The 13,586-nt window shown below is 40.3% G+C and overlaps 2 protein-coding genes and 1 long non-coding RNA gene across 9 annotated transcripts in view; 2 read left to right on the top strand and 1 right to left on the bottom strand.

Annotated features, from left to right (window-relative positions):
* lrba (LPS responsive beige-like anchor protein) overlaps nt 1–13,586 on the bottom strand; it is a 197,246-nt gene that overhangs the window by 74,925 nt on the left and 108,735 nt on the right. For 5 of the 7 annotated variants that reach the window (XM_048245589.1, XM_048245607.1, XM_048245615.1 and 2 more), the window contains 2 exons: nt 10,765–10,911; nt 8,511–8,647 (listed from right to left, as the gene is read on the bottom strand). In XM_048245589.1, coding sequence (XP_048101546.1) covers nt 8,511–8,647; nt 10,765–10,911 — 284 coding nt within the window. The remainder of the gene's footprint in view (nt 1–8,510; nt 8,648–10,764; nt 10,912–13,586) is intronic. The other 2 variants (XM_048245599.1, XM_048245625.1) reach the window with 1 other exon arrangement.
* Nucleotides 5,187–7,031, top strand: mab21l2 (mab-21-like 2). Its single transcript, XM_048245699.1, has one exon. The coding sequence runs from the start codon at nt 5,570–5,572 to the stop codon at nt 6,647–6,649; it is 1,080 nt and encodes a 359-aa protein (XP_048101656.1). The 5' UTR covers nt 5,187–5,569; the 3' UTR covers nt 6,650–7,031.
* On the top strand, nt 10,764–12,783 carry LOC125296056. Its single transcript, XR_007193711.1, has 2 exons — nt 10,764–10,917; nt 12,155–12,783. It is a non-coding gene; the product is annotated as an uncharacterized LOC125296056 (long non-coding RNA).

The raw sequence follows: 13,586 nt of genomic DNA, 5'->3' as shown, positions 1-13,586 counted from the left end.
TGTGGACGCGCCATGGAGCTCCATGGCAATGTGGGCAAAATGTAGTCATTAAATGCATTCAGCTCACTTTTAATCATTGTTGACTTTATTGCTCATGACCAGACCATCTGTGGAAATGCATTTGGTGGCAAAAAAACTGAGTGAAACTCCGTTAAATAACACAGAAGAAATGGGTTAAACCCTGCCTCCACTTCCTAATGGCTGTCTCTAGTGCCTTGGGCTTTTCATGGGCACCATATGCAGGTGAGATCTGAGAAAAGCTTGTGTTTGTACAAAGCATTAAAAACCTAAAAGGTACAGCTGGGGAGAGCTAAAGAAGGAACAACATTTTAAGCATGTATATTATGGGACTGACATATGGAGAGAGAAAAATATGAAAGTGCACAACAGATTGTGAGCTCAAATAATAACTAGAGGTCATAAAGATAAAGACGACACAGAGTAGTAAGAATATCATGAGCTTCCCAAAACCATCTGTGGAACAAAAACAAGCATGGATGAAAAAAAAAAAAAATAATCATTTTGCAACGATTTCATCCTATTCCTTGTCACAGAACTTTCTATTGTTGTTTCTATTCTTGTGATACATGTTTGACACTAATAACTTGTTCAGACAGACTGTAATCGACTTTTTGATCATTTCTGTATCAAAACAGCAAGATACAACATATAAAAGGTTTCTCTTATCACACGAAAATATCTTTCCAAAAAGTTGATTTAATCAGTCTCTAAAAAAAAGTTTTTGTGCAGATACCAGTAACTATAAATTACTAATGTAACAGCACTAGTCAGGTGTGCAACTGGAGTTTGGCCAGGTAGCAAGTTATACTCTTCAGAAAGAGAGAGAGAGAGAGAGAGAGAAAGAAATAGAGGGAGGGAGGAGATGAAGGAGCTTATCAGACACCATCCAGCTCTGTCGAAAGGATCACCACAGAGTTGTCTGATCAAAGAGAAGTGGCTCCATAGCAGAATCCATCCCTTCTCTCCCTCGCCATTCAATAAAAGCAGCTCTTTACCATCTCAGATAATGCAGGATGTCTTCCAAAAAAAGCAGAATAGCAAGAGACCTCCACCTCTGGGAAAAGCCTGATAGCAGAAAGGCCTCTTGGAACAGTTGCTTTGCATTTGAGACATGTATCAGGCCCCTGAAACACGCACTTTCCTCCAACACTTAAGCACTGGCTGCCCTTTAAACGGCTTGCACACAACACCCATCTCCACCACTACGGTTACTTGCATGAATTATATTCAGTGAGTAGTTTGTCAAGTATATGTGTTAAAAATGTTTTCATCTTCACATTTAAGTTGCAGAATTGAAATGACTGCAGTCAAAACATTCAGCGTTGTCCATATCACAGTCTTAAACCAAACATGTAAAGGCCTGGATGTCTAAGGGACTATTCGCTCAGTGCTTACATGTGAACCTGCTGGTTATAATGTACACTCACAGACAGGATCTCACCCAGGGGTTATTTTTGCCATGTTTCCACAGCTATTTGTTTTGTGTCTGTTCTTTCTTTCTTAGACCCCAGAGGAGAATGTGACCGCTAGACAGCAGCCCGCCTTACTCTTTGCCAAAAGCTCAGAGCCATGCATTTAGACTCTAGGGAGAAATTAGCCACTGCTTCAGATTGCCTGCTAAACATCTTTTGAGGATTATTCTTAATGTCATAGAGGAGCATGTAATTAAAGTTTTGTTGGTATTATTAAGGAATAGCCCAAAAGATCAACATGCACAAAAAAGAAAACTCCTCAATAAAAGCGGAGTTACATATTAGAAACATATATAAAAAGTGCATTGTAGCACTGAGAAAAACTTTTTTCCAGATGAGAAACAAAAGAGTGAGATTTGGTTTGGATACAGAGATGACATGTCATGACAAGGCTCATCCGACAAAATGTGTCTAAACTAGTCGTTTATGACATATCTGTGTTTTCTTGGAATACATTTCTTTCCTTTCAGAATTACACCTATGGGCATACCTTTAGATCCATTATCCCCTAGTCCTCTGACACTATCTCTGTCTTACTTGTTTGATAATGATCAAATATATGAAAAAATATATCATTACAAAAATGAGAGCCTGTGATGCAGAAATTTCAACCAGGCATATATAGCCAATACATATAGACCAATGACTGTATAAAGATATACACACACACACACACACACACACACACACACACACACACACACCGGTATACAGTCCAGATATGAGCACAATGACCTTGTGGTGAGATGTAAAGTATGTGAAATGGCTCTCACATGCTCATTTTTACCATCACCATACATCACGTTCTGCAGTAGTTAGCGTGCCTCCCTACATGTAGGATATTTTCAGAATTGAGAGTGGGTATTAATCTTTCAGGTTCCCATATTTTGATATTAACCAGCCTTACATTAATATAAAAAGTGCTGAGGGCAAGGAGAAAGAGAGCAGTAACTGTTTGCGTATGACTGCTCCCTCAGTATAGTGTGATTCAGGGGAAAAGAATGCAAAATCACAACAGTTGTGCTTTTTCAAAAATCTGTGTAATAAATCAAACCTCTACATGAACCATGCATCAGATGGATCTTAGCAAATTGTAATTAGTATTTTTTCATTTTCTACACAAGAAAAGATTTGTTACTGTTTTTTTTTTTTTTTTTTAACAAACCCGTAAAGCACCTATAGGGCCTATGGCATAGTTCTGTTTGATGAATGCATGGATAAGAGATTTAGTCAATGAAATGCCATACATTTAACAAGGAAAGTGTTTGTCCTTTCGATTAACAACAGGGGTAAATTCTTTTAAACATTCCCCGTAAAATGTAAAATATGAGCTATCAAAAGAGGCTGAGTGGGTAGGCTAAACAGCAGAATACGTGCAGACAGACCTGTGACTTTTCTTTCACTCATAGAGGCTAATGCCGGGGCTGGTGCACTGGAGTGAGTCCCACACCAGCACACAGCAGTGCCTCTCCTGCAGCTCACCTCACTATGGCCACAACACTGACCGCTAAAAGGGGAGTTGGTCTCCTGCAGCTCACCTCACTATGGCCACAACACTGACTGCTAAAAGGGGAGTTTAATGAACTTGAGAGTGAATGAGAGTGAAGAGGCCAAAATGGTTGTGTTATTTCAATATCTCTTCTAAATCACTCAATTTAGGGCATGCTACAATATTTCCATGAAGGCCATGTTCACCTATTCCAGTTTTAGCAACACTATTCAGATATTTAACTACATGTCAAGCTAACATGGAAAGTGTTCAATGATCAGAATTTTCTTAAAAAATAATAGCCTAGCATTTAAAAAAATGCTCTTGAAAAGATGCACAGGTGCAGGGCTTGACTAAATCTTGTTCACTGTTGGCAGGTGGTGTTTCCTACTTTGTGCTTTTGATTAAAAAAATAAACAAACAAATAAATAAATAAATAAAGAAATAAATAAATACTTTCATATGGACAAATACTTTAAGAAACTCTGAATATCACTATGTTATAGTGAGAGAATAGTACAGATCAATAGCTTGCCTCCATTACTTAATGGGGTTTCCTGCATGGAGCTTTAGGTGTTTCCAGTTGTGTTGCTACACAACAGGGTTTAAGTCCTGCTGTTGTGTTCTTGCACTTCGCACGATGGAGAGCCCTTGAGGGAGACGGTGATAGGTGCTTAAGTCATCGAACATGAAGCGCGGGGTGATAAGGGTGCTTCAATTACAACCCCGCGGAACCTGTGTGCTACATTATTCATCTTACACACTTCAATGTCCAAAAGGATGGTCATAATAGGCTAATAATAATAATTATTATTATTATTATTTAAAAAAAAAAAAAAAAAAAACTCGGGAAAGAAGACCAAGCTACATCAAGAATGTGCTAAGGTGCTGATCAAAGTAATGTCAATTTGCAACACAATATTTAGGAGTGAAGGAATGAAACATGATTATGGCCTGAAACACGAACAGTCTGTTAGCCGTGTTTAGAATCAAATGTTTCATTTTTTTCATACATTTCATATTTAACGTGTAAAATATGGGTAATTATTATGTGCAATATAACCACTATCTTTAAAATAGAAGAAGAATAATGAAAGAAAAATGGTTTGAGTATGAAATGTTTTCATTTTTGCATTATAGACTTGGTGAGCTATCAGACAAAATCAGACGAAAATAGCCTTTTAACCCATACAGACATTATAGCATTATACCAGCGAAGCATCTATGACCGCTTCGTCTCACTCTGCTGTATGAGCGTTTTCCTCTTCGTCTTAAACCCGTGAATGTTGGTCAGCGCATTTCATAACTTCGTGCTTTGTCACTTTTCCCAAATTGAATTGCCATTCAGTTTTACAAGTACGCCTTCCGATCATTAAATATTTACATGAAGGACTTCAGTTTAAACATCCGTTTAACTGCAGCGACGTGTGACAACAAGCGGGCCTGTTCAACATCTATAGGATTAAATATATTAATAGATAAGGCACTTAAGTGATACTATGTCGAAGATGTGTGCAGGATGTGACCCAACAACATGAATGATTCCATTAATATGTAAATCACATGACTAAGCAGGGCATGGCATTGCCTATGCTGCATATGCACTAGCCATATGTTCAAAATAGTCTACCCCACACACAAATATTTATTTTATTTATTTTTTAAATGTAGTCTATACAAAATATATAAAATAAACATACAATTTATCAAACATAAACACATTTCCACAAATACAAGGACGGCTATAATATACAACGAGTCTTTTCCTGGACCATTGGTACATTCACCAGACAAGATAAACGAAGACAGAAACAAATATGTAATATGTTAACAATCAGGACATAGCCTAATGAAAACGACGTTAATGAGATATTCTATTCTAAGATCAATTGACAAAATAATCTTGCAAATGCTCAATATGTGACCCGGTAGGCTAAAGCAAATGGAATACAAATTAACCAAAGACCATGACCATATCTCACGTTATAGGTTCGCAGGTTGAAGTCCCATATATGTTTTGTAAATACGAATTGTTTATTCTAACCTGGATGCTTCGCGGCTTCTTGAGATGTTCTAGAGGAGAGAATCTCACCAGCCCACAACCGCCTGTCGGCTGAGATCGTGATTGGTTGTTCGCCATGACAGCTCAGCCGTTGATTGCAAGATGGGAAGCCCGACCCCTTTCACTCTTGCAAGGGGACCATTCATAAACTAAACAGGTCTAGTGCTCTCGGTTGAGTCTGGACATCCACACGCAGAAGAAACGTTCAGGTTTCACAGCAAAAAGGAGTAAAGAGACATGAGTGATCACAACCAGTGGTTCATAGTATAGCGTGTGCACAACCTGAGACGGACCTGCCTCTCAGCCCTCTTTGCGCCGTGAACTTCACTTTAGACAAGTGGTTTGACATTGCGTTGCATCTCTATCCGCTTCCTCTCGAAACTGACGTCCATCCGCTGAGCGCGCAAACTTCACTATTATTTTTTCCTTTGCTCAGAAGCGCCCTGCCTCTGGCTTAACCGGTAAGCATTGGATCCGTCAGCCTACTGCGAAACTCCGGTGTATAGCCCGGACCTTTGCCCAAACATGATTGCGACGCAGGCTAAGCTGGTTTACCAGCTCAACAAATACTACAACGAACGATGTCAGACGCGCAAAGCAGCGATTGCCAAAACTATTCGGGAGGTATGCAAGGTTGTATCGGACGTCCTAAAGGAGGTGGAAGTCCAGGAGCCTCGCTTCATAAGCTCTCTTAGCGAAATTGATGCGCGCTACGAGGGCATGGAAGTCATTGCACCCAACGAATTCGAGGTGGTGCTTTACCTGAACCAGATGGGCGTCTTCAACTTCGTGGATGACGGATCCCTGCCTGGCTGTGCAGTCTTGAAGCTCAGTGACGGCCGCAAAAGAAGCATGTCACTTTGGGTCGAGTTCATCACTGCCTCTGGCTACCTCTCGGCCCGTAAGATCCGCTCTCGGTTTCAGACTCTTGTGGCACAGGCCGTGGATAAATGCAGTTACCGTGACGTGGTCAAGATGGTGGCTGACACCAGCGAGGTTAAACTGCGCATCAGAGAGAGGTATGTTGTGCAGATCACGCCAGCGTTTAAATGCACGGGTATCTGGCCTAGAAGTGCTGCCCAGTGGCCCATGCCTCACATCCCGTGGCCAGGTCCCAACAGGGTCGCTGAAGTGAAAGCTGAGGGATTCAATCTTCTCTCCAAGGAGTGCTACTCCTTAACTGGTAAACAGAGTTCAGCAGAGAGCGACGCCTGGGTCTTGCAGTTCAGTGAGGCCGAGAATAGACTCCTGATGTCGGGCTGCAGGAAGAAGTGTCTATCAGTTTTAAAGACTTTGCGCGACCGACACCTGGAGCTGCCAGGCATGCCCCTTAACAACTATCACATGAAGACTCTACTGCTCTATGAGTGCGAGAAGCACCCGCGGGAAACCGACTGGGATGAGTCCTGCCTCGGGGACCGACTAAACGGCATTCTGCTACAGCTCATCTCTTGTTTGCAGTGCCGCAGATGCCCCCATTACTTCTTACCAAATTTGGACCTTTTTCAGGGGAAGCCTCATTCAGCCCTTGAAGCAGCAGCTAAACAGACATGGAGACTTGCGAGAGAAATCCTGACCAATGCGAAAAGTTTGGACAAATTGTAGTCTAACGTGAACACTTTGTTTCTCATATGTGGGACCGTAAGAGATTGCATCACTTAAATGTGGAGAAAAAGGCCTTGCGCTTCTCCGAGCAGTGTCAGACTATGTGGAAAACGAAAGTAACACACACAAGAAGACTTTCATAAAGATGCATTGGGATATTGTCAGAGAAAAAAATGAAGGTACATTTTAAACTAAATGTAATAATTTCATGTTCGTTGTTTTAAATGTTTTCACAAAGTGAAGATTTTTAATTTAAATATATGCACAAAATCTTTAATTGCAAAATGATAAAACTGTAGCGTGCCAAGTTCAACTTTTTCATGATGTGACTTTAAATTGAAATGTTAATAAAGTCAAAACAAAAGTTGAAAGAGAATTGGAACTTGGCTTTGTTTCACTATTTACATATTATGAATTTTTAGAATTAATCAACAATTAACATCTATTTTTTTTACTCTTTTCACCTTTAGAGAAATGTGGGCTAATGCTAAAACTTAGACCTATAAAACGTCGCATTAGACCAGTGTTTGCTTGGAGTTTCCTAGAAGTTGTGGGTGATGGTATAAAGAAAGAGCTTATAGTTCAAAATATTTATGAAGTTAAAATGTGTTTATTAGATACATTTATGAGACGTAAAAAGGGTTAACAATGTAGGCTACTGCAAACAAAATGCTGCTTTATTTCTCTTGGGAAGAATTTCATTATCAGTTCTTTTAATGCCCAAAATAAAGTAGGCTAGTTTAACTGACAAGTGTTCATATCCCAAAATACATTTTACCCTTAGGCTACATAATGGAGTATGACTACAATTATCACCGTTTATCACTTCATTTTTTCCGACTAAATAAAACGTTTGTTTACCACATATTCTAAGGAATTCAAATTGGGATAATTGTATCAATACTTGATGACGTAGACATCTACACGTCAAACTGATAACACATGTAACTTTAATAGCCCAAAGTCATGATTGTAAGTACAATATATGCCTATCAGGATAGCCTACATTTAAAAGCGTTTGCCCAATATTCGCTTAGTTATTATGGTTATTAGTAGGCTTCGTGGTAGGAGTGGTAGTAGTATTGGCCTAATATTAGGGTCATATTCGTGAAATACACACAAATTCCTCCCCAATTACAAAAGCTAGTTTCAATATACACAAATGTCAGTTGTTGCAGCTTTGCTTAATTCAAAGGGCAAAGAGAACCGCATAATATAGCCTATCCGTTTTGTCATAGGCCTACCTATCCTACGTCGATACCCTATAGGCTCCGTCCTCTTAAAATATCCGGAAAAAAGGAACGGAATAAACTAAAGGAATGGCATAATGTGTGCTTTTTAATGCACCAGGAGTGATTTTCGCAAGATCACCTTATTACAAGGAATCGAACAAAATGCTATGCGATACATGTTTGAGGGCCTATGATGTTGCCAGACGATTATCAGTAGGCTAGCCTAATCATTCAGAGAGGTTATAAATCATAATCACCTCAAGTGAAGCAGCTGAAGTTATGTGCCTCAGAAAATATTGAACAAACCCTCTCACCACCACCTGTTCTTCTTTGTAAACACCATATTTCTTCCGATGTCTTAATTATACTGCGTTTTCACAATTTGGAACAACCACGCAGGAATAAGCTATTCTGGCAATAGGAAAAATCACGGGCCTTAAAAAGAGCAATTGGGACATGCTTACCACCACTTTCTGCGCATTAAAACATTTGTCTTCACTATTTTCATCATATTTTATTGTTGTGAAGGTGCAACACTTATTTAGTTTGAAGGGGGAGTGACATTTTAAACTCTTCACATGCGGTATTCGGTGGTGTATTGGATCAATGGGTTAGGTACCCTCTCTTACCTTGGGATCGATTTTCTTAAAGCTCGGCTCTTCCTCATCCACCTCAAAGTACACTTCCGAGGCAGTGATGGACAGGGTTCCCTTCACCACAACGGCTGGCGCGACCAGCTGTGCCCCGGTGCTCAGGTTCACGGGGCCTGCAAGTGAAAGCTCCGATCAGACACAAATGCTTCTCTCTCACACACACACACACACACGCGCGCGCGCGCTCGCACACACAAACACACAGGGAGAGAAGCGTTCACACACGCTCACACACCTGTCCCCACCCCCTTAACTAAACGAACATTTCAAAGAACTGCAGTGTGTTTAACATAACATATAAACTTAACATGAACCCGTATTGACTTTCTAATGGACTCTGTGTGAACAACTGACCTAATGTCAGCTATGTACCAAGAATCACAAACAAGGACATCGAATTGGGATATTTTAGATATATTCAACCAAATAGAAGGCGCTATAGAAACAGACGAATAGGCTATAGAGATGCAGCCTATGTATTACCGAGAATGGCTATCTACGCTAATAATGTAGGCAAATAACTATAGGCTTATATGCCTGCTGCGATTTTGTTTTTTAATCTATGGGCTGTACAGCCTATTCGTCCAACACCTTTTCAAGAATAGACTGCTCAAATGCGTTGGCAATTAGAGGCCCCTCTCAGAACACCCGTCACTGCCACTCGACAGCTCCAGAGCTACAGCTTACTACGAGCACCAGGTTTGCAGAATAAAATCAAATTTATTGTCAGTCAATGTCTATTGATTGGGGGATGGTGAGCCGTGTTTAATCTCTCATCAATCTTAATTTATTCTAAGATGACAATGCGAGGGTCGCTCGGGGGAATTTCTCGCAGGCTTTGGCCGGCGCTCTCTCCTCATGTGCAGCGCATTGTATTTGCAGATGTGCGTGTGAAGTGAAAACGCTGAGCCCCGTTTGATTTCCCCAAGCACCCTTCCTTCAAAAACGCATGGCATAAACAGAGATGTTCATTTGCCAGTCTCGTATGCCCTCGGAGCATTAGCATGTAATCCTGGAGAGGAATAACATTTTTTCTTAACCAATCGCTTCCCGCAGACATTCAATTACACCTGGATGAGGCAGCTGCCATAGCGGGGTGGCACGGTACCCCTCCTGACAAATTTCACTTCATTTTAGAACCATGTCAATTTATTAACATGGCCGTCATTTAATCCTATTTTTATCCTCCACGGCTGTTTGATAATTTATTTCCATGCAAACCTGTTATGTAAGCTAGAGCACAAGATATTTATATGCAGAAGGGAGAAAGGGTGGGATAGATAACGGTACAATCCGATTAACATTGCAACATAGTTACTGCGCATCCATCGTGCACAAAAAAATGTTCGATAAAGCACGAACAAAAAAATAGGAAAATGAATAGTTTGCTGGAAAGCATAAGGTCATCTCTTAATCTGGCAATCGTTATTTAATTTGACGAAATACCTGCTGTGCTATTGATATCTTACTTTAAGAAATAACGAATTATTGTGGATACGCTAGACCACCGACATTATCAGTAGGCCTACCCTTAAAAAAGGTTATTGTGCCTGTTAATGATGTGTTAGTGCCTATCTGACACTAAACTGTCGTAAAACAGCCTGGTGTTCAAAAAGTTGTTTCACAATGGAGTTAATGTAAGTATTAAAGCAATACAGACAGAACTTCATGCAATTAAAATGAACATTTTCAGGGAAAATTCATCAATTAAAATGAAAATTGAAAGACGACCTTCTAAGGGCTTAAAAATCAGACGGTTAATTATGACTATATTTTATATTATTATATTTAAAAGTTTAACTCGTTTTACTGTTTTATCTATAGTAGCATACACACACACACACACACTCACACACACATTTATGCAACCTTCTCATAGGCCTCATTTGTTGTAGCTTGCATGATGGAAAATTGCTGGCTGCTCATGCTGCCAAATGAAGATCCATCCCACCCCCACCCCAAACACACACCATCTCATCTTGCTTCCTTCCATGAGTCAAGGCGAAAAGGCAGCGCTAAAACGATCACAAGACGCTAATGAGAGAGGCTTGTCAGAGTTAATGGTCGGCGCCTGGGAAGTGATCCCCCATTAACAGTCCGAGCCCCCGTCCTCCGTGCGCCTTGCTAAAGTTTCGCCCGGGCATGATCTTCATGCTTCTTGTGTGTGTCTGTGCGCGCGCCCCCGTGCGCAGAAACCACTAGACCAGTATACAAACGAAAAGTGTTTTACCTGTGAGGTTCTCCAACTCCTTCTCCTCCAGAGATGACAGCGTGTCATCATCACCATCCAGCAGTATCTCGCTCTCCGAGTTTTGATTACCCAGCGCTTGACTTCTGATGGACTGTTTGCCTTTGAGGATGTCTTCTTCAGGAGCTGCTGAAGGTGAGAGCAGGACCGTCAGAAGTAAAGGTTGTGAGTTAACATTCAATTATCAGTCAATGCCATTCAATTCAGTTCAAACGTAGTAGCCTACTATTTGTGGTTTATTGTAAGTAACATAGTTATGCGTTGTGCAGCGTAATTTGTGATCGTTCCTACGCTGTTAAACTATATGTTTGTGGGTGATTTTCGCATAGCTCAGTTGTAAAGCTGTTTGAGTATACGTATTTTATAATAGTTGGATGAGTGAGTGATTCAATTTCATTCCATTCTAAAAATTGAAAACTGCTAATAACTTTATCTTAGATGACAAAATTGTTTTCTGTAATAAACGTGCCCTCGACATAAAAGTGTGGGCATACTTTTGAAGTAAGTATAGGACCACATATTAACAACAAAGATATTTGAAGTTAGTTTAGTTTATGCAAAAGGTGCTATTATGCTAAGAAACTACCCAGATTTGGGCATTTACCATTATACGTCATTGACAACTGACACAATAAAACAACCTATGGGAATATTCCGGTTAGTGAAAACAAAAACGGCAACGTTTACAATTCTTTCACATCTTATTTGATATTTAACATATGATGGAATAACATTGGGATAAGCAGAATGTGCTGGGTGTCTTTAGTCTATGTTACTTAACTGCAACTAATTCAATATTCCGAATCCAATCCTTTCATTTAGACTGAAATACAAAACAAAACTCAGCGTGATGTACCATTCTCTCCAGAAAAGCACGATTTTCATGCGTTTGATAGATTCCAGTCCAATATGCAAACATGCCTAAACTACTGTTAAAATCTCTACTGCTTATGCCTTTTTAATATATCAAAACAAATTTAGATTAAATGAAATATTTCTGGCCAAACCAATATCCAGGAACACATGCCAAACATATCACAACAATGTGCAAAGCTCCCGAAGTTCTTTTCCTCCGTTTTGATTTCAACTGTACATGACTTGAGGTTCAGAATAGATTATTTAAGAAAAATGGTAATCTGCAAACATTTACAGAGCACTGCATTCCCCAGTGGTGCAGGGCAACACTCTGCTGAAACTGCTCTGGTGGTGACGCCCAGGCAATCCTTCATTTATATAAACAGAAAAGGTGACAGGGCCTGCTCCTAACAGGGCCCCTTCAGAGGAACTCGCTCAGTAGGGCTTCAGTGCTGCCCGGGCCCAGCTCACTGCAGTGGACATGGACCTGCTGACCTCTCTGCTCTCTTCCACACAGTCTCACCTGAGGGGATGGCCATTTGCATCTGAGGGAGACGCACACCAGCCCCCATTAGAACTACACTCTACTCAGCAGTAGAGCAAGAAAGAAGAAAAACTCTTGTCATGGAAAGTATGCAGCTCACTGATATTTAGAATGGTCTTCCTGTAATTAAGTCTCCCTAGAGGATTTGTAGTTAGCTGCAGTGAAATTACTACCAGCTCCCTAATATATACCACATGCCAAAGCATTCACACCAGCAAGTGGACAGGAGACTTGACAGAAGAATGGCTAAAAAAGAGTAAATAAATATGTATGTTCACTGTGTGATAATAATAATAATAATAATAATAATAATAATAGGATTGTTGTTGTTTCTAATAATCAATATAAATGGAGCACTTTTAATTTGCAAAATAAAATTAAGATGAAAGGATTGATTTTAGATTATATCTAACAAATACAATCCAAATGTGTTCCATTTCAAGGAGGCCAAAGGGACAGAGTGTGTCCATACATACTGCACATGAACAGGCCTTAGCTCCCCATAAGGTGTATCCAGGGTGTCCACATCACATTACCTTAACCTGCTCATTCATTCAACTCATTCAGCATTCAAATGTAAATAAAACCAGGCTTGCATTACACTTTCAAGTCCCGCTTCCTCTTTTCCACCGGACTCAGTGCCCTCGTTTATATCAAGCACAGAGCCAGCCCGAGCAGGCCAATTAAATTGTCAGAATTAACAAATCTGTTTTTAACAAGAGTGTGGCCGAGAGAGGAGGCATGAGGCGCGTATTGATCGGCCAAACAGAGACATTAGTCTTCAGGTGTTTCCTCTGCCACCTCTCCTGCGTAGGCCCCAGCCTGGCTCAGTGCAGCCCCTGAAACGATGGTTCTCTCCAGCCATAAATACTGAGAGGTGCCACGGCCACAGCTCCGAGCTCCTCACGCAGAAGTCATGCCTCATACCCTTAGCTAGCCGTGAAAGGATGTCCCATTTTTCTACAGGCAAATGTTGAAATTGCTTGAGTATGTTACTGCACTAAACTGTTAAAACTTTTGGATTTTCACTGAATTATTTGTGTTATGTTACACTTCATAATTATAAAACTATACAAGTAAACTGCATTGTCCAACAGTTTCAAATTGTTAAATCAATTGTGCCTTCATATGGAAAAATGCAAAATCTGCCTCTGCTTTTCTTGTCAGATGAAAACAATTACAGCGCGATACGACCTCAGTGCTCAGTTTGGAAACATTCAAGCCCATTCTCCTCCACCGCTCTACTTCCGCAACAAATGTCAGGTCGACAAAAACAAGAGTTCAGACTATTCTAATGGTGCATTCCAACACTGTTGAGCTTTGGTCTACGGCCTTAGAAGGGGCCTAATAACGAGCTGTAGGAGATTTAAGTATTTAATAACAAACACAATACTGTCCATATCAG

This window comes from Alosa alosa, chromosome 1 (assembly GCF_017589495.1).
Source record: "Alosa alosa isolate M-15738 ecotype Scorff River chromosome 1, AALO_Geno_1.1, whole genome shotgun sequence".
NCBI classification, from domain to species: Eukaryota; Metazoa; Chordata; class Actinopteri; order Clupeiformes; family Clupeidae; genus Alosa; species Alosa alosa.
Note: the sequence above shows the minus strand (reverse complement) of the source record. Positions and strands in the feature narration are given on the sequence as shown.